General features: G+C 35.9%; 2 protein-coding genes across 5 annotated transcripts; one reads left to right on the top strand and one right to left on the bottom strand.

The window, feature by feature from the left end:
* Positions 1–603: 603 nt before the first annotated feature.
* Positions 604–24,887, top strand: LOC126724561 (kinesin-like protein KIN-12E). 4 transcript variants are annotated; one of them, XM_050429053.1, is made up of 23 exons: positions 604–971; positions 1,472–1,627; positions 1,726–1,809; positions 1,978–2,097; positions 2,276–2,389; positions 2,638–2,730; positions 3,019–3,108; positions 3,220–3,290; positions 3,399–3,473; positions 3,612–3,699; positions 4,319–4,377; positions 4,660–4,723; positions 5,061–5,126; positions 6,148–6,303; positions 6,385–6,489; positions 7,316–7,551; positions 8,080–8,149; positions 8,247–8,300; positions 8,394–8,459; positions 9,776–9,835; positions 9,950–10,029; positions 10,248–12,131; positions 24,785–24,887. In XM_050429053.1, exons 1-23 carry the CDS (start codon positions 702–704, stop codon positions 24,870–24,872), a joined length of 4,149 nt encoding a protein of 1,382 aa, XP_050285010.1. In that variant the 5' UTR covers positions 604–701; the 3' UTR covers positions 24,873–24,887. The 4 variants fall into 4 exon arrangements, with proteins under 4 accessions (XP_050285010.1, XP_050285017.1, XP_050285024.1 ...); XM_050429060.1 differs by lacking the exon at positions 24,785–24,887 and adding an exon at positions 23,420–23,522; XM_050429067.1 differs by lacking the exon at positions 24,785–24,887 and adding an exon at positions 22,027–22,128.
* On the bottom strand, positions 13,551–20,098 carry LOC126724591 (protease Do-like 10, mitochondrial). The gene is made up of 8 exons (XM_050429073.1): positions 19,577–20,098; positions 18,959–19,204; positions 18,663–18,858; positions 17,335–17,594; positions 16,722–16,849; positions 15,613–15,816; positions 15,193–15,243; positions 13,551–14,160 (listed from the first exon to the last, which is right to left on the bottom strand). Exons 1-8 carry the CDS (start codon positions 20,037–20,039, stop codon positions 13,924–13,926), a joined length of 1,785 nt encoding a protein of 594 aa, XP_050285030.1. The 5' UTR covers positions 20,040–20,098; the 3' UTR covers positions 13,551–13,923.
* Positions 24,888–27,603: the final 2,716 nt, after the last annotated feature.

The following is a 27,603-nucleotide window of genomic DNA, read 5'->3' on the forward strand; positions in this document are numbered from 1 at the left end:
CTTCAACTGTTGTTACGCTCATTAAAACCTAGTTCTTCTACCCACTCTCTACAAATTTATTGTATTGAACTTGTTAGGCTTTAATTCACTTATCCCCTAGAAATAGTGTTCAAACCCAGTTTCTACAATATACATCACCATTTTTGTCTTTTAATATGGACGTCAATGAAAAAAATATTGCTATTATTCAAAATGTTGAGAGGACAGTTACGTTGGTGAAAACGCACTTGGGTGTTACATAAGATTTTAAATTTTTTTTATCCTAGGTGTTCAAAAAAAAGATTTTAATTTTTTAATATATTTTAATTATTAATACAGATAATAATTAAAAATTATTTATTTAGAATAATCGCGAGTGGTCCTCACGAGGCAAGAGCACGCGCGTCCCTCCTCTCACTCGTAACAATCCAACTCACACACACAACGTTACTTTATGGCTCCAGAGTTCAAAATTTTGAAATAGCGATCTCAAACGGTACTCTACCCCATCTCGACCGTTGCATCTCAACGAATCTCCACCGTCCGATCACTGCCCCTTCCCACTTTTTCTTTTTACCAACCCTTGATTCCCTCATTTCCCCAAATTTCAAATCTCACCCTCCAAAATTTCTCTCTCTCTCTCTCTCTCTCTCTCTCTCTCTCTCTCACACACCTCACACACACACATTGACTACTGCAACAAAGAAACTTCGTTGACGAAAATGGCGTTCATATCGGAGACGGCGAGCGCAATCAAGAGCCGGTTCGGGTTCCATGACCACTCCTCCAAGTGCTCTTCGACAAGCTCTTCTCCCGATCTTCTCAAATCTACCTCCAAAGACAACAATGCCGCCGTCGCGCACTCCAATTCGGTGGTTCGCACTATCTCTAACTGGGACGAAGACGACACCGTTTCCATCGCCGGATCTTCGTCCACGCAGAGCTTCGACTTCGACGAAGATCCTTCCTTCTGGAAAGATCACAACGTGCAGGTACGTAACTATAATTGGTGAATATATGTATAAAAGAGTGAGTTTTGAGCTTTTTTGATTGCTTTGTAACTTAGTTAGAATTGATGTGAATTTCTTGTCACTTTATGTGATTGAATGCTTGATTAGAAGGAAAACCCTAATTAAATAGTTGATGCTTTGTTTAAGACCAATAGTTCTATTGGGTGCTTGAGAATTTGGTTAGAATCAGAAAATTTTAGGCATTTTTCTTGTTCATGGGATCAGAATTCGGAACTTGTAAATTTCCTTCGTTAAAATTTTAGTATTTTAGTTTCAAATGTAACAAATTAAACCTTGAAGTTTCAAAGGGTAACAAATTAAACGTGTTCATTGTGGTCGGGTTTTAAAATCTCGGGGTTTAATTTGTTACGCCCCTTAACCATAAGATTTAGAATGATATTTTCCCCCAAAAATATTATTGTTTTGTGATTTAATACTGTTTGACTCAAATTATTTTGTTTTTCGGATCTTATAATGTGTAGGTTATTATTAGAGTCCGTCCGCTTAGTAGTACTGAAATATCACTACAAGGCTACACCAAATGTGTTAGGCAAGAGAGTTATCAGACTATTACTTGGACCGGGCATCCCGAGTCACGCTTCACCTTTGATGTTGTTGCAGATGAGAATGTCAGCCAGGTACTCTTGTTAGATTGATTATTGCGTCTGTTCTGTTGCGTTTAGTTGTGTTTTTTCCCAATGCATTGTTGGACCTCATTTAAGCGATGCAACAACAGGAGAAACTATTTAAAGTGGCTGGATTGCCGATGGTAGAGAATTGCATGGGAGGCTACAACAGTTGCATGTTCGCATATGGCCAAGTGAGTCCCCCCAACAATGATGTTGGATAGTTCAAATGTCTTTTGTGCCAGTTCTGTCCTGCATGTTATACTTAATCTGCCAGAAAAGTTTAATGTATTTTCTAAATTTAGCTTGCATTCTATTATGATCTAGTATTGCTTATATTATATATAATTGTTTGTATCTAGACTGGAAGTGGAAAAACTCACACTATGCTTGGAGACATTGAGGGAGGCACTCGAAGACACAGTGTAAATTGTGGGATGACACCTAGAGTATTTGAACATTTATTCACAAGGATTCAAAAGGTATGTGTTCTCGACATGCAAATATGGTTAAACCTTTGATCATAGTCTTATTTTGCCTGTTACTTCCTTTCTTCCAAATTTTAGTCCCATCGATATAAAATTTACTCTTTAAGCTACCTTTGTTTATTTGTTGCAAGAGATTCAATGCATTTGTCAATGGCTCGGTTTTGGTATGCAGGAAAAAGAGGCTCGTAGAGATGAAAAGTTGAGATTTACTTGTAAATGCTCATTTTTGGAAATATACAATGAACAGATTCTTGATCTTTTAGAGCCATCCTCTAATAACTTGCAGGTATGGATAATTTTCTGCTGAAAGTTCTGACCAACCAGTTATGCCTACAAAAAAATGCACATTATTAGTGCAGCAAGAGTTTTATATTTCTGCAAATTTCTCTTCTTTATGAGGTCATTAAAAAATAGAGAACAATTTCTCTTATGATCTGGTTGGATTCATGGCTACAATGAAGTTTTGAGCTGCTCCATTTGTTTTGATTAGTATGCCAGGAAACTTAATTCCTTATTTTGGTGTCTATGTTACAGATAAGGGAAGACATTAAGAAAGGCGTTTATGTAGAGAACCTGAAGGAAATAGAAGTTACAAGTGCTCGAGATGTTATTCAACAACTTATTCAAGTATATAACACCATTATGATTATGCTCTTTTAGTTGTGCTACTTCATTATTCATAGTAATATAGCACTCTTAAATATTTGGTGAATCTAAAAGGTTACATGGTTTGAGTAAATTAATCATATATAGAATCCTTTTCTTCTTACTTGGACTATGTACTAGAAAGACTTTTATATGTCCTACATGCAGTCTAAGTCTAAGATTGTAGAGAAGTTAGCCACTTGAAATGGATGTTATTATTATTGGTTAAGTACACATAATTTTTATAATCCTCCCTTTTTATGTTTCCAGGGGGCATCAAACAGAAAGGTAGCTGCTACTAATATGAATCGTGCTAGCAGTCGTTCTCACAGTGTATTTACTTGCATCATTGAGAGTAAGGTGAGTAAAATTTATGAAAAAATTTTCCCCTCATTTCCTTCTATTGTTCTTCATCCTATTTACCAAATTTTATATTTTTTTGATAATTCTAATTGTTTTTCTAATTATCAGTGGGATTCCCAAGGTGTAAGTCACCATCGATTTGCTCGGCTTAATCTTGTTGATTTAGCTGGATCCGAAAGGTAAGTCAATGCAAAGAAGAATGTCTCATATCATCAAGTGGAGTTAAAAACTTGTACTTATAAATTGCAACTTGACTTGCTGCTGCTGTCTATATGTTTTGATCACAGGCAGAAGAGTTCTGGTGCTGAAGGTGAACGTCTCAAGGAAGCTACCAATATCAACAAGTCTCTTTCGACATTGGGGTGTGTTTCATCTATTATTATGACTGGTTAATAAATTATATCAGCCATTTTTGTTTTTGTTTTTGTTTTTCTTATTGATGTTTAATCTAGTGGCTTTATATTACAATTCGTTTATGCAGTTGGTTTTAATATATGCAGACTTGTGATCATGAACCTAGTGAACATGTCAAATGGGAAGTCACTCCATGTTCCTTACCGGGATTCTAAGCTAACATTTTTGCTTCAGGTAGGTGGTGATATGTTTTAGAAGATAATTCTGAGATGCACTGTGTTACTTTGTTAATGGGTTATAACTTGCTACATAGTAATCACATTTCTTAACGTGGAGCAGATCAGTATTTGAATGTGAGATAACAATAGGTTGAGAGTTTGTTAGAGCTGTTAGTCTGTAACATAAGGAACACAGAGCCAAAAACTTAAACTTTTAAATATATATTTTTAGGGATACAAGTATTGTTTCTGCAGTAGCTATTGCACCTAGCTGAAACGGTACGTACAAATTTCTTGCACTTGGGCAATGTAGGCTTATTTTTATGTGGAAGGACTCCCTTTCCTCCTCCCCCCCCTTTCTTAAGGAGAAGTTTCTTAGTATTGTCAAGAGAGTTAGTGGATGGAGCTTGCAGTTAGTTTGCAAACATTGCCATGAATGAAAAATACTTATTGTTCAGATAGATGGAAATTTTGGCAGTAATTATGAGTTTATGATGAAGCAATTGCTAAATGTAATGCTTTATATGAAGAAAAGGTAACTTAAGTCTGAATTTCTAGTACAATCTGAAAACTTGCTATAATGATTTAAAATTGTCTAATGACTCTAGTTAAATTTTTTGTTTTATTCTTTACAGGATTCTCTAGGAGGGAATTCGAAAACAACTATAATTGCAAACATCAGTCCTTCTAGTTGGTCAGTGAATCTCTTTCTTTTAAAACTTCATTGCTTTAATGTTTGGGCTTTCCTATCTATCTTTGTATATATCTACACAAAACACACATATTTTAGAGTTCACTTCCTGTAGATAAACGTTGTTCCTTCATTTTCTATTCCACTTTTTTGAAAGAGTGTTGTCTTAACTCTTAACTGAACCCAAGTTCGGATTTTGTAAATTTTTTGTTCTACATAAAGTAATAAGCTAGAATTATCTAGTTATCTTTGTTTATGTGTAACATTTTTGGTGGTTTTTTGCAGCTGTTCATTGGAGACACTAAGCACATTGAAGTTTGCACAACGTGCTAAATTTATTAAGAACAATGTATGTGATTTTTACTTGCTAGGTTTTCTTTTTTAATTGTACACACAACATATGTATGTATGCTGCTGGTATTCCAGTAGCAGATAAGGATGTTCCATCTACTTTGGATGTACTAGCAGATGATAGAATTCATGTGATACGTGACTTCATCTCTTTTTTATTTGTCTATCCTTTTTGTCTAATAAGATCATGGGATTTATTGAACTTAGTTGTGAACAACACTGCTAGTTCTGATATTTGAACTCTTGTTGTGGATGCTCATCTGATTTTGCTGAGGCATGTGTTTTACGCCACTCCATTTATTTGCTTATTGAAAGCATTTGTTACATTTCTTCAGGCAATTGTCAATGAGGATGCATCTGGAGATGTCATTGCCATGAGGATACAAATTCAACAACTCAAGGTACCATTCTTAATTACAGAGTTTTCCCCCTTTATTTTGAGGTGTTAATCTGCTAGTGCTTTCTGTCACATACATCATTAGTGTTGACCTTTTCTCTCTAAAATCTTTCCTTGGTGGTTTATGAATTAAGCCAGTTATTAATGCCTTGTATGGAAAATAAATATTTATTGGACACCATGTACAACTGTAAATCTTCTAGAAACTTAGAGCCCGTTTGGTATGTGTGTTTAAACAACAGTTTTCAGTTTTTTTTTTGAAAAATACGTGTGGGTGAAAAAGTGTGTGGAAATACGTGTAATTGTTTAAAAACTGAAAACATGTGTTTGAACATGTGTACCAAACAGACCCTTAATGATTGCAATTAGTGGTTGGTAATTTGTCTATAGAGGTTTTTTTTTTTTTTTTGTGTGTGTGTTTGTGTGTGGGGGGCCCCGGGGGGGGGGGGGGGGGAGGGAGGTTCATTATTCACCTCTCTCTTTTTTTATTTTTGTATTTATAAAGTGCTGATGTTAAACACCTTAACCTTGCTACTCTGTTTATTCACTCTAGGTTTAAAGTTTAAACCTAGAGAGTACTTTAAAGTGATACCTTTATGGAATCATTTTTTTCCTGGGTTATTTTGAAAGCAGCAATCAGCCGTATATTAGGGTATCCCTTGTGTGTGTGTACTCTGTAGTTTATCAATAAAAAATAATCGGGTTAGCTCTCTCAGTATGTATAAATTTGTACCTTTCTCTTCTGATGATGGTATCACTCCATAGTACAACTCCATGGAGACTTTACTAGTAGGCTTAACAGAACCTTCATTATATATATAAAATTAATATCACTTGTATATTTAGATCAAGTAATAAAATTCACTCCTCTCCCACACTCCACTAATTGATAGTCATCTATTGGATAATGTTCTCTTTATCAGTGTTACTAGACCAGTGATTTATAAGACTAGTTAGATGTATATCTTATAGCTTTTCTGGTGATTTGTAATAATTCTTATGTGTATCATCTGTATTATTTTTAGAGAGAAGTATCTCGACTACGGGGGTTAGCAAGTGAGGGTGAAAATCAGGACAGTGATACTTCAACATTAGGCTTTCCTGGTTCTCCAGGATCCTTTAAATGGGAAGGATTACATGGATCATTTAGTCCACTTGCCTCTGGTAAAAGGATGTCTCAGGTATAAACTATTCTTTCTTTAGGTTAAGAAATCTTTTGGCTTGTAATTGTTGATAAGTAATGTGTTACATTGTATTCTCAGAAAAAAGATTATGAAGTTGCCCTTGTTGGGGCTTTCAGGAGGGAGAAGGATAAAGACATTGCGTTACAGGCATTGACCGCTGAAAATCAGGCAGCTGTGCAGTTAGTATGTCTGAAAAACTGTCCTATTCTTGACTTTTTAATGGATTTATTGCTGCTCATTACTAGAAATATTTGACACAATAATGGATTTATAGCTGCTCATTAGTCATTACTAGAAATATTGGCACAATGTTGTAGGTTGATTAGGTTGTGTATGGTTAAGTATGCGAGAAACAGCTTCTGCATTCATAAAAGATGTCACAACCTTATATTTGATATAATGGCCGTTGAATTCCTTCATAAATTGTGTTACTTCTGTATGTTTTCGAAATCCTTTTAAGCCCGAGGCATGAAGTGCCAAAAGGGGTACTCGTTTGAGTGAACATAGTTAGTATACATATTATGAACACAAATTATATGCCTTGGAATATTATATAAAATTTGTTTTTTGCAAACATGTGCTCTACTGTTTTTCCCAATTGGTTTTACCCTTTTTGACCATTTTCTGATCTGTTAGGACCCACCAAAACAACTCAAGTATATTGATTTTAGTTACCGACCTTTGCTAATGAAAAACTCATCCTTTTACTGAAGGTTAAGAAGCCCTTTCACTAGGAATTATTTGGTCTATCTTTAAAATAAAGGAACTTTTAGAAAGGCACTCAGATTAAGTGCCTGGAAATTTATGCAAGGTGCTTGCCTAAGTGCTAAAAGGTGAGCGTGTCACTAAAGGCATGTCTTGCCTCAAGGCTTCAGAGGTGCCTTGGCTTGCCCTTGACAATGCTGCTTTTCTTACTATTATTTTGTATAATAACTTGATTTTCAGTGATTTTGAAATCATTTTAAAATGTTTTTTTTAATACTAGTTTTCATGTTTTGGGGTGAATTAGGTCAAACAAAGAGAAAATGAGATAAAAGTTTTAAAAATGGGGCTACGTTTTCGAGAAGCTGCAATAAAGAGGCTAGAAGCAGTCGCCTCTGGAAAGATTTTAGCTGAGACACATTTACTGAAAGAAAAGGAGGAACATTGGAAGGAAATTGAGGTCCTTCGAGGTCAGGTTGCTCGGAACCAAGAAGTGACAAGATTTGCTATGGAAAATCTACAGCTAAAGGAAGAAATTAGAAGGTTTGTTGTTATTTTTATGCAGCTTGAATCTTTTTGTTCCATTCAACATATTTTTTTTTTTCTTTACCTTTTCTCTGTCTATGAGTTCAGCAGAAATTTATTTTAACACGTTGATAAAAATGTAAAAATTGAAGAACGCTTAACTGTTATTGTTAATTATATTAAAGGAAGTTGAAATTGGAAGCAAATCTCCATAATCAATCTCATAAAAGTTCTTCAAATTTAACACTTAAAAATGTGTTAAAGCATATATTGCTATCGTATAAAAGTTTTGCGTAATGCAAAAGTAGAACATATATGAGGTATGCCTCTTAGTTCTAGTGGGAGAAACCTAACAGGTCCCAGGATCAGGAATTAAGTGTTTGTCTTGTTGACTTCAATGATTTGTTTGCATTTTCTAATTATAAATACATTTGATTTTTTTGTTCCTGGAAAAAAATAAATTTTTACCCACATCTTTTTATCCAAAAGTAACTTAAAATTTTAAGACTTTGTACTTCTGTTACTTATTCATCCTTTAACCTACAGATTAAAGTCATTCTATGAGGAAGGAGAAAGGGAGATGATGAAAGAACAGATTGGGGTGTTACAAAACAAGGTAAAACAGTTGCTTAAATTTCCCATGTTTTTATTTCAGTGTCTATGGCCAACTTACTTTCCGAAATTAAATGCATGTCTTGTGAGTAATTATGCAGTTGCTAGAAGCACTTGATTGGAAACTTATGCATGAATCAGACCCCTCGATTCAGGTTATTTCCAAGCTTTGTTATGAAATCTTAAGGTAATTTTATTGTGTAAAGTTTTCTTGTTAACCTAAAATGTTGAAACTTTTTATATTGTAGAAAGCAAATTCAGATGTGGTGATGGAAGAAGTTCAGGATGATGGTAATCTACAGATTTCCAATCAGGTGAGATCCAGGTTCATCATGTTCAGTAGCTAATTTTCCTGGCTATACATTTGAAATACTGATCAATAGTTGTCAGGTGATTTATGTAAGCTGTTTCAGCATGTAATTTGGTCATGTTCTAGAAACTGAAAGTTGAAAAGTGATAATCTGTTCATGTGTATCCTCATTTGAATGATTTGATGACATGCATGTATCTAATAATAGTCATTGTTTTAAGACCTCTGCAAACTAAGAAGTAGATATTTAACTCCTGGGGTCACACCTCTTAAGGACAATCGGCTGAGAACCATGTCTAATGAAGTAGACGTTGCTAGTTTGAATCTACCCGGTCTCTTGCCCATAAGGCCAAAACTTATTTATAAAAAAGAAAAGAAAAGTAGAGAGTTTAGTTTGGAAAGATGAAATAACATAAACCTTGCAAAAGGATGTCTGCATAAGGAACTAAATAAGAAACAGTTTGCTCTTTGTCACTCTTATTCTTGATTTTGGGAATTATTCAGGATCAACTCTTCAACAGTAGTAGCCACTGTCCCAGTATGGTTGTTGGCTGAAATATTATTTTATTTTATTTTATTTTGTGTAGTATCATGATAGTGTTATTCGTAAGTTTGCATGTTGAGAGTCTTTGGGCTGCCTGAACATTAGAACTTTACTCCTAAGTAGTTATTTATGCGTAGTTTGTCCTTATATATGTTCACTAATTATCAAAAGTTAAAGATAATATCAAAGGGAAAAACTCCATATCCTTGCCAGCCTGCAATCAACTGCATATTTGCAAATCATTAGTACCATATGTAAAAGTGGACCATCAACAACAACAACAAGGACCATGCCCTGTTGGCTGAAATATTATTTTATTTTATTTTATTTTGTGTAGTATCATGATAGTGTTATTCGTAAGTTTGCATGTTGAGAGTCTTTGGGCTGCCTGAACATTAGAACTTTACACCTAAGTAGTTATTTATGCATAGTTTGTCCTTATATATGTGCACAAATTATCAAAAGTTAAAGATAATATCAAAGGGAAAAACTCCATATCCTTGCCAGCCTGCAATCAACTGCATATTTGCAAATCATTAGTACCATATGTAAAAGTGGACCATCAACAACAACAACAAGCACCATGCCCTTTGTGAAATTTCAAGGTTGAAAAATATCTACGTTCCTTGTAGTTAAACTGTTAGAAGTATTTTTTTTTTTTTTTTTGAGTTTTGGGACTGAATTTCAACTTATTTTCAGTATGTTTATACTCATCTTTTTGTATCAGATTCGTAGATGCAAAAATTCATTTAATGTTTTTACATTTTTCAATGTAGGAGCCTGGATCGCCTTGGAGGTCTTCAGTGAGTGAGGAGAATGAATTCCTCCGCATGCAGGTATTCTATTTGCTTTCTTTTATACAAAGTTTCTTTCTTTCAATTTCAAATTTATTTTATATGATAGAATTTGGTTTCTTTCTCATTTAGTACATCAAATTCTGTTTATCACAGGCTATACAAAACCAACTAGAAATGGACACACTCCACAAGAAACTAGAACTTTGCATGGAAGAGAAAGAAAAATTTGAAAGGTAATTGTGTGACTTGCATATACCAGTTTTAATGTTGAAATCTTGTCTCAATGCGTAATAAACCAATTAGGTATATTACACTTTGACCTACTCTATTCTATACCCAATGGTGACTTGTAGAATCTTGTTTCTTTCTTTCTCTTTTTAAAAATATTTTCAACTTTTCTTCACTCCTTGTCATTTCAACCATTAACATTATTAATTATAAAATCATGCAGAAATGTCAATGACTTGGTAACAAAACTTGATGAAGAGAGAACCTATAGAACCACAAAAGAAGGAATACAGCAAGTTGAGCTTCCTTCTTTGCCAACTGACGTTCCCATTATCAATTTGAATGACCAAATGGAACTGAAAACAATGGTTGATGCCATTGCTGCTGCTAGTCAAAGAGAAGCAAAGGCTCATGAGACAGCAATTATGTTATCCAAAGAGAATGATGAACTGCGGATGAAGCTTAAGGTCTTGATTGAGGATAACAATAAACTCATTGAATTGTATGAAAGGGCTGCTGCAGAAGGTAACTACAAAACTACAAATAAAATTGACAGGGCTGAAGAAGGTGGCACTGAAGCTCAGAATACTGATGGTTTCACTGAACTTGCCAGAGAAAAAGAGTTTGAGATGAAAAATGTGATTGAAAACTTAGAGCATCAGCTTTTGGATATTAATGAAGAGAACGAAAAATTAATGGGTCTATATGAAAGAGCCATGCAGGAGAGGGATGAGCTAAAGAGGATGCTTTCTTCTTCTGGACAGAGAAGAGGTGAATCCAAATTAGAATTTGATTGCCCTGAAAAGCTTGTTGAAGTCGATGGCATGGATCATATTGAGTCAGGTGAACTTCCTATGTCTGTGGAGGTTAGAGATTTGATTGGGGAGACAGGTCTCATGGGCTTAAACCTGCAGGATAGAAGTCATGAATTTGCGAAACCTGCCAAATCTGGAGTGGAAATTCCCACGGTGGAAAACAATATTTCTGGATTAAATGTGGAAGTTGATTCCGGTCTAGGTCTTGGGGATTCTCAAGTAATGAAAGAAAATCAAACTGATCCTCAAGGAGATGCATATTTTGAGTCAGATAGACCTCCTTGCTTTGTTGGAACAAAAATGTCAGTGGAGGAAAGCACAGATTTAGTTGAACCTGTTGCGTCCTATGAAGTGAAAATATCTGATGAAGAAACTGGCACCTCTGGCTTACATCCTTTGGATTGTCAAGCAGATTCTGCAACTCAGACTGATGCTGGGAATCTTTCTGACATGGAAACAGACCCATCCAATCTCAATGCTGTAAAGCTGTCAGAAGATCTGAATTTAATCAGAATGAAGCTGGCAAGGGCAGATGAACAACTTTTAGATTCTGCTAAAAGTATTACTAGTTTTGGTTCACTTGAGAAAGCAATTATTGAGGTTAATAAGCTCTCAAGAAATATAGAAGAAATGGAAGATGGAATTAAGGACAAGATGCAACAGTTTGAATCACTTAAAGTCTCTACTATAGAAATGAAAGAAAGAAGATCTCTTATTGACAATAAGTTTTCAGCTCTCAAATACACTCTGTCTGACTTCTTTTCATCTATGGTTTATTTTGAACAACGAGAAGCTCGAGCCAGAACAAGGGTAATTACTTCAACTTCTTATCTGGACCGGAAGAAAGATGAATTGGCTCGTCTTCAAACCCAGAAGGATGAAATTGAGACTGCAAAGAGGAAGCTTCAGCAATCTGAAGTGGAATTGAGGAACAACCTTGCATCCTTGAAATCAAAACTGGAGGAAGAAAACAGGAAACAAGAAAACGAAAAAGTTCTCTTTGCTATAGATAATGTTGAGAGAATAGACCCCTCACCAAAAATATTACATTTGGGTGGTAAAGCCACTGAATTACTCAAGTCTGAGGAAGAGAAAACCAAATTGCAAACTGAGATGAAGCTGTCTCGGGAAAAACTTGGGGCCATAAGAAAGGAATCTGAAGATTTGAGCAGGAAGTATGGACAGGCAGACACAGAGATGCAAGCAGTTCAAGCAGAGGTACAGAAAGGTTTGAGGTCTGTGGAAGAGATGGAGCTGGCACTACAAGGTGTACTCCAAGAGAAGGAGACGTTGTTGGAGATGAGAGAGAATGGAAAGACTGAAATTGAAAATATGATTGTTGAATACCAGCAGCATGTGTATGATGCAGATTTGAAGGAGTCAGAGTTGAAAATTGTGGAGGAAGAATTGCAGATGGAGATGAGGAGAGTGAAAGAATTACAAAATGCAAGGTCTACAGCCATGGAGGAGATAACTGGATTATTGGAGTGTACAACAAGTTGTCATTCATGCTGCTTATCAGAGAAGATGAATGAAGAGCTGCAAAAGGTTCGGGCATCTGTTTTGGAGGCAAAATCATTGCTAGGGGAATGCCATTGAAATTGACAGTTAAGTCTTCTGCTTAACTTGTCATTATATAGCATTGAATATTCCACAAAAGCAAAAACTGTGATTCATTTCATGCACACTTGTAATTGACTATCACCTTTATGTATAATTGCTCTTGCATTGATTACCACCCCAAGAGTAATATCTTGTTATATATGTCATGTCATTCTCGTTTGGTAAGGTTGTTTTCTATGTTTTCAATGACTTTGTTTTTTGGGTTGTGCAAGTGTCAAAAGTGCATGTGTGCTCGTGCCTAGTCGAGTATAAGTTGATTTGTGGAATGGTAAACCAAATATTGACAGATCGAAATACAGGTATTAAATCGAAATACAGGTAATGACAGATGGAAATACAGGTGTGTGTGTGTGTGTTTTATTTTTTGTGGAGAATTGGAGGATGTAGTGGGCCTGATGGGGGGGCTCGTATGGGTGTTGCTGATAGCTAAGTCCAACTTACACAACAAAAATCAGCTTCCATAGTTGACCAATTCCTACAATTTTCCAATCCAAGTTCTTTAAAGAAGGATTTGACCAAATTATAGAAATTCAGATTACATTGGAGGCTAGAAGGATTTGACCAAATTATGTGTTATACACAACAGTACCATCTTTTTATGTATTGTCTATTAATCATAGATTGTCTGGTCTCTGTCTGAGTGGCCACTTTAGGGTCTCAACTCTTGAATACAAGTCAGGTGCTATCTATCCAGCGAGAGGAATCACAAATAATTATAAGATTTGAAGAATAACAATTTTAAGATCCATTTAGACAGTCCATTTTTTTTCAGCCACAATGGGGTATAGCTTTCCAAATAATTATATTCTGATGACAGACCGAAACCGATCTTGTCAAGAAACTAGCAAACCCGATGAACTCCAAACTAACCAACCACCAAGGTGCACAACTTCGTAAATAAACTCCAATAGTGTATTTTGAACAACTGAATATGTAAACAGGCTAAGTGCTGAAAAAAATTTAATTCTATATTCTTTTTAATTAATATATCCTTATCTCATTGAACAGATCAAATCCTGGATCCATTTATTTATTTATTGGTAAAATTTTTAAAATGTAAAACAAATTTCCATATGCGATTTTGAGCATGTCATAACTTTTTAATAATAATATAACTTAGGTTGATATCAATTGTTGATCAAAAAAATATTGTTGACCTACATTAGGTAAGGTTTGTATCAATAAACAGCCTAACTTTTAGAATAACAAATAAATAGTTTGTAATTGAAATTGTTTTATCAATATATTATCATAGATACGTAGGGACACTCACTTTTTATGAATCTTCAACCTTTCTTACTAAATAAACTAGCCACTAATAATTATGCAGGAAGAATTAGAAGGCGGCTAACTAAATAAACTAGCCACCTATTTGGGAAGAAGGTATCTGAAGAAAATTCAGCTCAAATCCTTGGCCACAATGGCACAACATATTTCAATTAGGTTTTCTCAGCTTGAGCACTAGCAGGCCAACCCAACTTCCAGACTGTTCTGTTCATCAATAAGATCATCGGACTTGGCAGAAGGTATTCTGTGGCGCTTCAAAATTTTAGAGGAGGCAATCTTCGCCAAATGATAGTTCAGTACAATGACCCTTTCATCATCCAAGTCAAACCTCACGCTCTCATTACTACAGGTCTCCACAATCTGGCATAAATGCTTCAGATTTTCAATTTCTACACCATTAACTTTCTTGACCTGCGCATGATACAATTAAAAATTTTCAGCAACAACTTGGCTATGTACTTGGCAAAACTTCCAAGTTGACTAAATATCTAAGGAGTTACAAAAAGCCTCCGTTATCAAGGAAACTCCCTGAAATTTGAAGTGGGACACATAAAGCCTCCGAATTGTGGATAGATCAAAGGGCAAATGTAATGTTTATCGTCAATAGTGATAGAAAAGTGCATTTAAAAGCCCTGAATGCAGGAGTAGATTGAGTGTGAAATCACCTAGCATCTTTCCAAGAGATTTAAGGATAATTTTTTTCATTATCTTATATTTCTCAATACATGATAACTCTTGAGGTGGCAAATCATTTTTCAACTAATTTCATAAGTCATCATGGAAGGAACTAGTTGTAATCTTGAGAAATGCAAGATAATGGCCAAAAGATGGCCTTAAATCTGTGAGAAAGAGGTGGAAAATTATCCCATCCTTGCATTCAGGGAGTTTAAATAGGCACACGCGAGTCGCGACCCTACATGAATTTTTCCATTACTGTTGAAAGAATATATAACATTTGCGTATTAATCTGCACCACAAGGGGGTTATGTGCTATGCTTCAAACTTTAAGGTAGTTTCACAAATTATGGACAGACCACAAGGTGGTAGTTTGCATTTTCCAGGTTTTTATGTAACTAGGGCGTGGGAGTACACATAGGACATGACCACCCCAAAAGGCATCACTAAATCTCCCAATCCAAAAGTCCACTCTGCCTAATATTTGCATCTACCAACAAAAGTTCTTTTACAGATAAAAACACTCATGGTATAAAAATCTTAGTAGGTTGATTTTGGAGTTTGGACCAAGGAGATTTACAAGAAATCAGTACCCATGGTATGACTATTTCAGTGTAGACTTAGGAATTTGGACATAGAAAATTTACAGACATATCAAGTGCCTGGCTGATGCTTCCTTGTTCCTATTCTGATTGTCCGTGCCTATTTACAGCTAGTTAAAAGAGACCCATTAAAGTTATGAGAAACAAACAAGATAAATATAAGCACCTGTAACTCTGCAAGACGTTCGTAACCCGCGTTGATATCATCCATCAGCACCTGAACAATAGAAGCATATGTCACCAAATATGAAGTATTTTACCATACATAATCAATATAACAAAAATGTAGTGTACAATCAAAGAATGAATTTAATGATGTGATGGAGGTCCAGCTTTAGAAGCCTTTTAACATAAATGAGACAATTTTCTGTTCAGTAGAAAATTTTCAAATGGCAACATAAGGGGGTGCAGTCCTAGTGCACAGGATATCCAAACAAGAGCAAAGCTCATGAACTGTCCCAATAACCCTGTAAACCCCCCTTCCCCCCCTCCCCAAAAAAGAGTCAAATACCAGCTTATTCAATCAACAAACCAAAATACATGTAACCTGGTTAATCCCAACAAAGAACTGAAGGAGCCTACAGACCTGAGAAAGGACAACAAGTTGTTCACCAGCCTTCTTAGGCAATTCCCTAAGTGCACGTTCACATAATCGACGTGGTGAAGTATTATACCAGTCTTCACCATATTCATGAAGGTATGGCTGAGTGAGAGGAACAAAGACCAGTCCAGCAAATATATAATAACTTGGGAGTATATCAAATTGATGAACTGGTACTAATGGCTGCAGCTGCAAAATCCAACAATTAAATTTCAGTTAATTGACAGACCATTGAATTAATCCAGATGAAATGTTGAAGTATTCATTGAGGGCACAAACATATACAATCAAAGATAAGAATTCTAAAACTATCCTCCTGAACCAGATAGCACACGTCCTCCAAGTAAGCTAGGTCGCATGAAAATTTATATGCCATACCCACCCTAAAAGCCTAATAAAAGTTTCTCAAACTAATTAGCAACCAAATTAGGAAGGGAGAAATAAACCTTCCAACTGGGCCTACAAAATTGTTTCCTCCCAAAAAAAAAAAAAAAAAAAAAAAAAAAAAAAAAAAAAAACAGGAAAGGGACCTACTTTTGCAATCACCAATACCTTCATTGTTTCCTTTTTATCACTGCATACTACTTTTGTCATATATGGACATAAAGGTCAATTAATATAACACAAACCTTCCTTTCTCTCTAGGAACCAAACAAAAGAAACACATACTCTTTTCTTCTGGACTTCTACTTTCTTCTGTATACCCAAAATAACAAATAAGACATACTTTCCTTACCCATTCCGTTCCCTTCTCTTCCCCTTCCTTTACCCTTTTTCATTTTGCTTCCCCTCCCCCTTTGGCTACCAAAGCTAGTGTAGTCTTATTCCAACAATAGGGAGTTGGCAACATAAATCATACTTTACAGAAATTACAGTTCATGACTGTTTTGCTCTCAACCAAAACTCGTCTTTTCTCTTCTCTCTCTTTTTTTTTTTTCTTTTCTTTGGGTAGTATCTTCTTTTTTTTTTTTTTTTTTTATAAGAAAACAAAAATTCCATTTTTCATCTAATTTATATCAGTTCAAGCAACTTTGGATATTTTATTGAGTCTAGGACGAAATTATTGATCTTAAAAATGAAGCAGAATGACTTACAGGTCGAAGGGTGATACTAAATTCACACTCTTTGCCATCCCTCAGAACTTTAACTACTGCTGTTTCATTGGGTTTCTTCATTGATACTAGATAATCAAATGTTATCCGCTCTCTGTTTCGGAAAGGAACTGTGTGGTGTGTAAATCACAATACAAATTATGAATGTAAGGGGAGAACAACATTTGTCCAAAAATGCACCTTAAAATATGAAGATAAATCAAAAAGGAAAAAAGAGAGAAAAGGAGAAGGGAAAAAGAGAAAAAAATAGTTTATACAAACATATTTTCTAGCAGGAATGAACATCAATCTTCTTCTCATCATTTGGTTCAGAGCAGGCATACCAATAAACCAATGTATATGCAGTTTCTTGCGCAAAGAATACCAGTATGGGGAAATAATATCTTAGTATTACATTTTAAGGGTTGCTCTCAATTTATTTTACTCAGAAGAGTCAGAACTGAATTAAAATTTTGTAGCTTTTGTAAGAGTAGAGACAAAGTCTACGTTAAATCAAAAAAACCATACTTGCTAATGTAGTAGCATGCAATGCAAAGCAGCATGCCACAAAAATTTTACATTGGATTATCATAAATAAAGAATAGAAAGTGAGTACCAGTTCCATCATTTGCTATAGGCACACCATCAAACGCGAGGATAATATCATCCTTCTTCAAGATTTTGTATGCATCTGAAAGAGGATTAATTTTGCTCACAAGTACCCCAGTCATTTCAGGGAGCATTTTGAAGTGGTTTCGAAGTTGGACATTTTCAGTAGGCTGGCATACTAAACCCAGAGAGCAGAACCCAACATATTTTCCGTTTTCTTCAACACCATCAAGAAAATGTTTTATTACTGGAACAGGAATAATATAACTGCACAATCCAACATGAAGGAAAACATTTTCATCGATAATTTGTCTTACACAGTTGGAGACTTGGAAAAAATTACTTTAACTTTATGATGAAATGAATTATGCTAGATAATTTGTTATTATTAGTTATAAGTAAAATGTTTGAAGATATTAAGCTTGATAATTTATAGTCTATATTCTGTTTTCCTGTGGATTCGATCTCATTTAAGTTGATATAAAATCAAATGCCAAATAACAAATATGTTTCCCTAGGATAATGCAATCTCACGTATATCACATATCCATTATTGAAACCAATACTCACTGATATTGTTAACTAATTGCCAAATGTTGGAGGACCAGGATCCTTCCAAACTCTTCAGATGCAGGACAGCCTGCAAGGAACAGCCAAGCTCTGTGGCTTTCATCTAGGAAGATGAAAAAAGCCTAGGAATCACACAAATGATGAAGAATTAACAACTCTAAATGTAGAACAATTGACCAGTGGAAGCCTTGTGCTTGATTTGGAGAATATTCATGCAAGACCACACAAAATAATACGCGACTCTTTTTTTATAATCTCTATTTCAAATATACAAAGTTGATACATCATGGGGATACATTGAACCTAGATTTGCTATGTCCTTAAACAGACTGAATTTAATTTGATACCGCATGGCATAAGAAGATGAATGGAGACACATCTTAAGAATGAAATCTTCTATGAGTTAGTGGAAGTAAATGATATCAGGAAATAAGTAGCAGATTTTTAAGAACATAAGATCCAAATAGTAGAAAGAGAAGAGTTAATGAGGCAGCCATAGTATAGAAGTGGAAGTGATAAATGAAGTGTGTGTTTGGATTTGGATGAAAATTATAACTTATTTTATTATTCAGCTTATTTTTGCTACTATTTATTGGCCTCACTGCACTTTTTAGTACTATTTATGGGTCAAACTATACTATTTCAACTAATTTTTACTTTTATCTATAGTACTTTCAGCAATAAATTTTTAGTTTCAGCAAAATAAGTGGTATCCAAACAGACCCGAAGATGAGTTATCATCAACCAAAGTTAAAATCAACTCACCCAATATTCTCAGCACCTGAAAGGTTTTGAAAAGCTACGCCAGCGACTTTATTGGCCATGATTGCTGGGCCACCACTATTCCCCGGATTGATGGCTGCATCAATCTGAATTGCCATAAGTTGGGTTGCACCATGTACATATTGTGTGGGTTCAACCCTGGAAACAACACCTTTAGTAACAGAAATGTTGTCCCCGCCTACAATTAATTTACACTATGTTGTTAATGTTGTTGATTAGTCATATTGACATACAGATAGATGCAAGAAATATATAAACAAAAAGAAAAAAAGTAAAACCTTGTGGATATCCAACAACAGCAACAGCTTGTTGTAGAAAAGGGATGTCTCCAAGCTCCAAGAAGTTAATTCCCTCCCAAAAATCAGGGCTTTCAACAAGAAGAAGAGCCAAATCACATTCATGACCAACAGCTTGAACCTCTGCTCTATACTTGGTAGGAGAACCATGCTTCCTCACAAGTACAAACGTATAATCAGCCACTACATGAGCATTTGTAATTATCTTTCTTCCAGGGATTACAAACCCTGCATTCACATCACACACACACATATATATACTCTCATTGCACTGCACAAAAACTCTCTCAAAATTGATTCAAAAAAGCAAATTACAACTTACCCAGTTTGACTGACTGAAATTTAAGTTAACTACGTATAATTTAAAATTTGACACTTTAGCCACTGATATTTCACCAAAATTTAAGTTGCCTAAAGAAACATAAAAGTGGAGCGAAATTATAGATTTAACCTTGCTCATAAAAATGTAACTGACTTAAACTCCGGTGAGTAAAGTGTCAAATTTCAAACGTTCAACTTAAATTTTGGCTAAACCACATGTTTGTAATTTGCACTTAAAAAAAGAGTGAGTATATTGGAAAAAAAAAAAGGGAAAAATACCAGAACCCATGGATTCACGCTGGGACTTGTTTTGCCAAGGGAGGATATAATTGGGGCTGCTACTCACTGTGAATATCTTCACCACCGAATCCAATGCCAACTCTATTGCATCTCTATCTTTATCCTCCCTATCCGTCGTCGTCGTTTTCTTTTGCTGCTGTTGATGCCTCACAACAACGCCGCCGCCGCGTTGTCTTTGTCTATTATTCTTGCTGTTTCTGAGCACGTGAGCCGCCAATGTAGTAGTACAACACTCACCATTCCGCAAATGGGTCTCATTGTTTTTGTTGATTCGTGTTGTTGATGAAGATGAAGATGAAGAAAAAAAATTATTAGTTTTGCTAATAAAAATACTATCAGTGCTAGTGTTATTGAAGCGCTTCAAAATTGAATATTTCAGCAACACGTTATTGTTGGAAGAGGAGGAGACCCTTCGTACTGTACGGACTGTTGAACCCAGCATATCTCTCTCTGTAAGAGTAAGAATACGAAGATGGAGACGATGACGATGAAGAGGGAATAAATGTGGGTAGGTTTTTTTATTAGGGCTTTAAAACAATGGGCTTCTGCTGCTCATCATATTACTTTTTAGGCCCAAATTAGAGTACCTGTTGAGCCCAACCCTAATCCAACTTCCCCTTTTGGGTTCGGAATTTGCTCTTCAAAGAAGGCTTAATTCTTCTCCAAGGCCGGCCCAAGGCCTCATCACAAAAACAAATTTCCCTAGGAAAAAGAAAAAGAAAAAGAAAAGGTCCCATTCTTATCAGCCCAAAATTTTATCAAAATTTTGCTAGAATTACAATCTGACATGTTAGCAATTAAAAAAAAAAAAAAATATATATATATATATATATATATATATTCATACCCTCATTAATTAGGTTGTTGAAGTTCAACAATCAAAGTCATTATCACAACATATTGTGAACATTTTGTAATACTTTTAGTGTTTTTTTTTTTTTTTTCCTAAGAAGGCTTCCAAACTAGGAAACCAATAGAAAATTGAACTCAATTGGAACTCTAAAATGTTTTTTTTTTTAAATATTGCAAATGTGTTAGATCATCAATAATGATTAATCTCCCTCTAATAGAATAATATCTATCTATCTATCTATCTATCAATCTATCTCTCTTAAAAACAATATATATTTTTGAATCAGGTTCATGTGACAGGATGGAAGAATGCCTCAGTGCAGTGCAACACAAGATGACCTCAGAAATGCAGGAAGTACTGTCTAGGGAGTATAGTGTTGAAGAAGTCAACGTGGCATTGTTCCAAATGGGGCCTACAAAAGCACCAGGATCCAATGGTATGAATGCTCTCTTTTATCATAAATTTTGGCATGTGGTTGGTGATGATGTGATTGCTGCTATATTAGACTTTTTAAATTCTGGTAACATGAATCTTGATATAAATTACACCCATATTGTCCTCATTCCAAAAGTTAAGTCTCTTGAAAAAATGTCGGATTATAGACCCATTAACCTATGTAATGTTATTTATAAGATTATTTCCAAAGTGATGGCTAATAGGTTTAAACAGATACTTCCTCAGTTGATTTCTCCTTCACGGAGTGCCTTTGTCCCAGGTAACCTTATTACAGATAATGTGCTTGTTGCATATGAGACACCCCATTCTATGCACTGTAGGAAATCAGGAAAGAAAGGATCCCTAGCACTGAAGCTAGATATTAGCAAAGCTTATGATCGGGTTGAGTGGGATTTTTTTAGGAACATTATGCTCAAGTTAGGCTTTCCGAAGGTGTGGATTGATAGGGTAATGTGTTGTGTATCTTCATCAGGCTTCTCAGTTCTCATCAATGGCAAAGCTTATGGACATATTATCCCAACAAAGGGTTTGCGACAAGGAGATCCCCTCTCACCCTACTTGTTCCGTTTATGTGCTGAGGGGTTTACAGCACTACTGGATAGAGTAGAAGAAGAGGGACGACTTCATGGGGTTTCTATTTGTCGGGAGAACTCCAACCATATCCCACCTTTTATGTGCTGATGATTCCTTACTATTTTGTCAGGTCAACAAGGATGATGTAAGGTGTATTTCATAAACTCTTCAGTTATATGCAGCCGCTTCTGGGAAATGTATCAATTTTGAGAAATCCACAATTTTCTTTATCAATAACACAAAGGAGGAGGTAAGAGAACAAATAAAGAGGGAGTTGAGGGTAAGGGAGGTTGAGTGGTTTGAGTCTTATTTGGGATTTCCTACTTTGGTTGGAAGGGCAAAATATCAAACTTTTTCTTTCTTGAAGGATAGAGTTTGGAAGAAGATTCAAGGTTGGCAGGGTAAATTACTCTCTAGAGTTGGTAAGGAAGTATTGATTAAAGCGGTTGCCCAATCAATCCCTACTTATACAATGAGAGTATTCCTTTTACCGGTCAAGCTTTGCAATGAACTTAACGCAATGTGTGCTAGGTTTTGGTGGGGTCAGATTGGAGATGAGAAGAAAATTCATTGGAAGAGTTGGAGTGCATTATCTAAACCTAAAAAGGAAGGTGGGATGGGATTCAGAGATCTGAGAAATTTCAACCTTGCAATGCTAGCAAATCAAGGTTGGAGATTAATCCAAGACCAAGGCTCTTTGCTATATGAGTGCTTTAAAGCACGTTACTTCCCACGGCGTAGCTAGGCCTGTTCAAGGATATACCGGCATTGACAAAACCGGTCTGACCGCACCGCCCTGCCTGGCTCAGAGCTCCGCCAAAGGTTTTCAGCAAGGTGATCGGCAGTAGATTTTCAGTGCCGACGTCGAACCGGTGTGGCCATCGGCGCCGAGATGTGCACACCGGCAAAGACTGAATCGACCCGAGCATGTTTTATATATATGTTAATATGTATAAGAAGAACCGAAGAAGGAGAGGCCTAACGTTCTAAGAACAAGAAGAGGCCTAACGTTCATCCATGAATAGGGACGTTCTTATAAAATAAATTTTGAATTCTTATCCATGAATATACAGGCCTAAAGTCCTTATCAAAAAGAAATTTTAATTTAGAAATGAAGTTAACGTGTGTGAGGCTGTGAGCTACTTTTCTCAGTTCAAAACGTGTGTCAGAGGAAATATTTGAGTGGTCTAGTCTATAAGTCTATGTCTCCCAGATACATTTTTTGAAAATAAAAATTAAAAAAAATATAAAAAATGTTGTATGGCCGTATGGGTTAGTGGTTACAGTCATGCCACTTGAGTTTTTTTAAAAAAATATTAAAAAAATAAAAAAAATGCCGCATGGGTTAATCATTCTCTTGCACTTACGTTTTTTGAAAAAAATAAAAAATAAAAAATGATGCCTGTCGCTATTTGAGCCAGTCACTGTACAAATTTTTTTTCTTTCTCTTTTGATCTCAACCGTACAAGTCTTTTTTGTTGAGTTATTTCCTACTTAGCTACTCTCATCAGTCATTTCTCCTTTTCACTCTTTAGACTTCTGCACTTTTAAGTCATTGTATCAGATTTTTTTTTTCTTGTTTTCTCTCAGCCGCACACCGTTCCCGGTTGTCTAACACTCTAACTTGTCTCTCTCTCTCTTTTTAGACTTTTTGCTCTCATTCTCTAAGACTTTTTACTCTCATTCTCTTTTTTGAGTCTTATTTGGGATTTCCTACTTTGGTTGGAAGGGCAAAATATCAAACTTTTTCTTTCTTGAGGGATAGAGTTTGGAAGAAGATTCAAGGTTGGAAGGGTAAATTACTCTCTAGAGTTGGTAAGGAAGTATTGATTAAAGCGGTTGCCCAATCAATCCCTACTTATACAATGAGAGTATTCCTTTTACCGGTCAAGCTTTGCAATGAACTTAACGCAATGTGTGCTAGGTTTTGGTGGGGTCAGATTGGAGATGAGAAGAAAATTCATTGGAAGAGTTGGAGTGCATTATCTAAACCTAAAAAGGAAGGTGGGATGGGATTCAGAGATCTGAGAAATTTCAACCTTGCAATGCTAGCAAATCAAGGTTGGAGATTACTCCAAGACCAAGGCTCTTTGCTATATGAGTGCTTTAAAGCACGTTACTTCCCACGGCGTAGCTAGGCCTGTTCAAGGATATACCGGCACTGACAAAACTGGTCTGACCGCACCGCCCTGCCTGGCTCAGAGCTCCGCCAAAGGTTTTCAGTAAGGTGATCGGCGGTAGATTTTCAGTGCCGACGAATCGGTGTGGCCATCGGCCCCGAGATGTGCACACCGACAAAGACCGAACCGACCCGAGCATGTTTTATATATATATGTTAATATGTATAAGAAGAACTAAAGAAGGAGAGGCCTAACGTTCATCCATGAATAGGGACGTCTTATAAAATAAATTTTGAATTCTTATCCATGAATGTACAGGCCTAAAGTCCTTATCAAAAAGAAATTTTAATTGAAAAAGGAAGTTAACGTGTGTGAGGCTGTGAGCTACTTCTCTTAGTTCAAAACGTGTGTCAGAGGAAATATTTGAGTGGTCTAGTCTATAAGTCTGTGTCTCCCAGATACATTTTTTGAAAATAAAAATTAAAAAAATATAAAAAATGTTGTATGGCCGTGTGGGTTAGTGGTTACAATCATGCCACTTGAGTTTTTTGAAAAAAAAAATATTAAAAAAATAAAAAATGCCGCATGGGTTAATCATTCTCTTGCACTTGCGTTTTTTGAAAAAAATAAAAAATAAAAAATGATGCCTGTCGCTGTTTGAGCCAGTCACTGTACAAATTTTTTTTCTTTCTCCTTTGATCTCAACCGTACAAGTCTTTTTTGTTGAGTTATTTCCTACTCAGCTACTCTCATCAGTCATTTCTCCTTTTCACTCTTTAGACTTCTGCACTTTTAAGTCATTGTATCAGATTTTTTTTTTTCTTGTTTTCTCTCAGCCGCACACCGTTCCCGGTTGTCTAACACTCTAACTTGTCTCTCTCTCTTTTTTAGACTTTTTGCTCTCATTCTCTAAGACTTTTTGCTCTCATTCTCTTTTTTGAGTCTTATTTGGGATTTCCTACTTTGGTTGGAAGGGCAAAATATCAAACTTTTTCTTTCTTGAGGGATAGAGTTTGGAAGAAGATTCAAGGTTGGAAGGGTAAATTACTCTCTAGAGTTGGTAAGGAAGTATTGATTAAAGTGGTTGCCCAATCAATCCCTACTTATACAATGAGAGTATTCCTTTTACCGGTCAAGCTTTGCAATGAACTTAACGCAATGTGTGCTAGGTTTTGGTGGGGTCAGATTGGAGATGAGAAGAAAATTCATTGGAAGAGTTGGAGTGCATTATCTAAACCTAAAAAGGAAGGTGGGATGGGATTCAGAGATCTGAGAAATTTCAACCTTGCAATGCTAGCAAATCAAGGTTGGAGATTACTCCAAGACCAAGGCTCTTTGCTATATGAGTGCTTTAAAGCACGTTACTTCCCACGGCGTAGCTAGGCCTGTTCAAGGATATACCGGCACTGACAAAACTGGTCTGACCGCACAGCCCTGCCTGGCTCAGAGCTCCGCCAAAGGTTTTCAGTAAGGTGATCGGCGGTAGATTTTCAGTGCCGACGAATCGGTGTGGCCATCGGCGCCGAGATGTGCACACCGACAAAGACCGAACCGACCCGAGCATGTTTTATATATATGTTAATATGTATAAGAAGAACTAAAGAAGGAGAGGCCTAACGTTCATCCATGAATAGGGACGTCTTATAAAATAAATTTTGAATTCTTATCCATGAATGTACAGGCCTAAAGTTCTTATCAAAAAGAAATTTTAATTGAAAAAGGAATTTAACGTGTGTGAGGCTGTGAGCTACTTCTCTTAGTTCAAAACGTGTGTCAGAGGAAATATTTGAGTGGTCTAGTCTATAAGTCTGTGTCTCCCAGATACATTTTTTGAAAATAAAAATTAAAAAAATATAAAAAATGTTGTATGGCCGTGTGGGTTAGTGGTTACAATCATGCCACTTGAGTTTTTTGAAAAAAAAAAATATTAAAAAAATAAAAAATGCCGCATGGGTTAATCATTCTCTTGCACTTGCGTTTTTGAAAAAAATAAAAAATAAAAAATGATGCCTGTCGCTGTTTGAGCCAGTCACTGTACAAATTTTTTTTCTTTCTCCTTTGATCTCAACCGTACAAGTCTTTTTTGTTGAGTTATTTCCTACTCAGCTACTCTCATCAGTCATTTCTCCTTTTCACTCTTTAGACTTCTGCACTTTTAAGTCATTGTATCAGATTTTTTTTTTCTTGTTTTCTCTCAGCCGCACACCGTTCCTGGTTGTCTAACACTCTAACTTGTCTGTCTCTCTTTTTTAGACTTTTTGCTCTCATTCTCTAAGACTTTTTGCTCTCATTCTCTTTTTTGAGTCTTATTCGGGATTTCCTACTTTGGTTGGAAGGGCAAAATATCAAACTTTTTCTTTCTTGAAGGATAGAGTTTGGAAGAAGATTCAAGGTTGGAAGGGTAAATTACTCTCTAGAGTTGGTAAGGAAGTATTGATTAAAGCGGTTGCCCAATCAATCCTTACTTATACAATGAGAGTATTCCTTTTACTGGCCAAGCTTTGCAATGAACTTAACGCAATTTGTGCTAGGTTTTGGTGGGGTCAGATTGGAGATGAGAAGAAAATTCGTTGGAAGAGTTGGAGTGCATTATCTAAACCTAAAAAGGAAGGTGGGATGGGATTCAGAGATCTGAGAAATTTCAACCTTGCAATGCTAGCAAATCAAGGTTGGAAATTACTCCAAGACCAAGGCTCTTTGCTATATGAGTGATTTAAAGCACGTTACTTCCCACGGCGTAGCTAGGCTTGTTCAAGGATATACCGGCACTGACAAAACCAGTCTGACCGCACCGCCCTGCCCGGCTTAGAGCTCCGCCAAAGGTTTTCAGCAAGGTGATTGGCGGTAGATTTTTAGTGCCGACGTCGAATCGGTGTGGCCATTGGCGCCAAGATGTGCACACCGACAAAGACCGAACCGACCCGAGCATGTTTTATATATATGTTAATATGTATAAGAAGAACTAAAGAAGGAGAGGCCTAACGTTCTAAGAACCAGAAGAGGCCTAACGTTCATCCATGAATAGGGACGTCTTATAAAATAAATTTTGAATTCTTATCCATGAATGTACAGGCCTAAAGTCCTTATCAAAAAGAAATTTTAATTGAAAAAGGAAGTTAACGTGTGTGAGGCTGTGAGCTACTTCTCTCAGTTCAAAACGTGTGTCAGAGGAAATATTTGAGTGGTCTAGTCTATAAGTCTGTGTCTCCCAGATACATTTTTTGAAAATAAAAATTAAAAAAATATAAAAAATGTTGTATGGCCGTGTGGGTTAGTGGTTACAATCATGCCACTTGAGTTTTTTGAAAAAAAAAATATTAAAAAAATAAAAAATGCCGCATGGGTTAATCATTCTCTTGCACTTGCGTTTTTTGAAAAAAATAAAAAATAAAAAATGATGCCTATCGCTGTTTGAGCCAGTCACTGTATAAATTTTTTTTCTTTCTCCTTTGATCTCAACCGTACAAGTCTTTTTTGTTGAGTTATTTCCTACTAAGCTACTCTCATCAGTCATTTCTCCTTTTCACTCTTTAGACTTCTGCACTTTTAAGTCATTGTATCATATTTTTTTTTTCTTGTTTTCTCTCAGCCGCACACCGTTCCTGGTTGTCTAACACTCTAACTTGTCTATCTCTCTTTTTTAGACTTTTTGCTCTCATTCTCTTTTTTGAGTCTTATTTGGGATTTCCTACTTTGGTTGAAAGGGCAAAATATCAAACTTTTTCTTTCTTGAAGGATAGAGTTTGGAAGAAGATTCAAGGTTGGAAGGGTAAATTACTCTCTAGAGTTGGTAAGGAAGTATTGATTAAAGCGGTTGCCCAATCAATCCCTACTTATACAATGAGAGTATTCCTTTTACTGGCTAAGCTTTGCAATGAACTTAACGCAATTTGTGCTAGGTTTTGGTGGGGTCAGATTGGAGATGAGAAGAAAATTCGTTGGAAGAGTTGGAATGCATTATCTAAACCTAAAACGGAAGGTGGGATGGGATTTAGAGATCTGAG

This window comes from Quercus robur, chromosome 1 (genome assembly GCF_932294415.1).
Source record: "Quercus robur chromosome 1, dhQueRobu3.1, whole genome shotgun sequence".
Taxonomy (NCBI): domain Eukaryota; kingdom Viridiplantae; phylum Streptophyta; class Magnoliopsida; order Fagales; family Fagaceae; genus Quercus; species Quercus robur.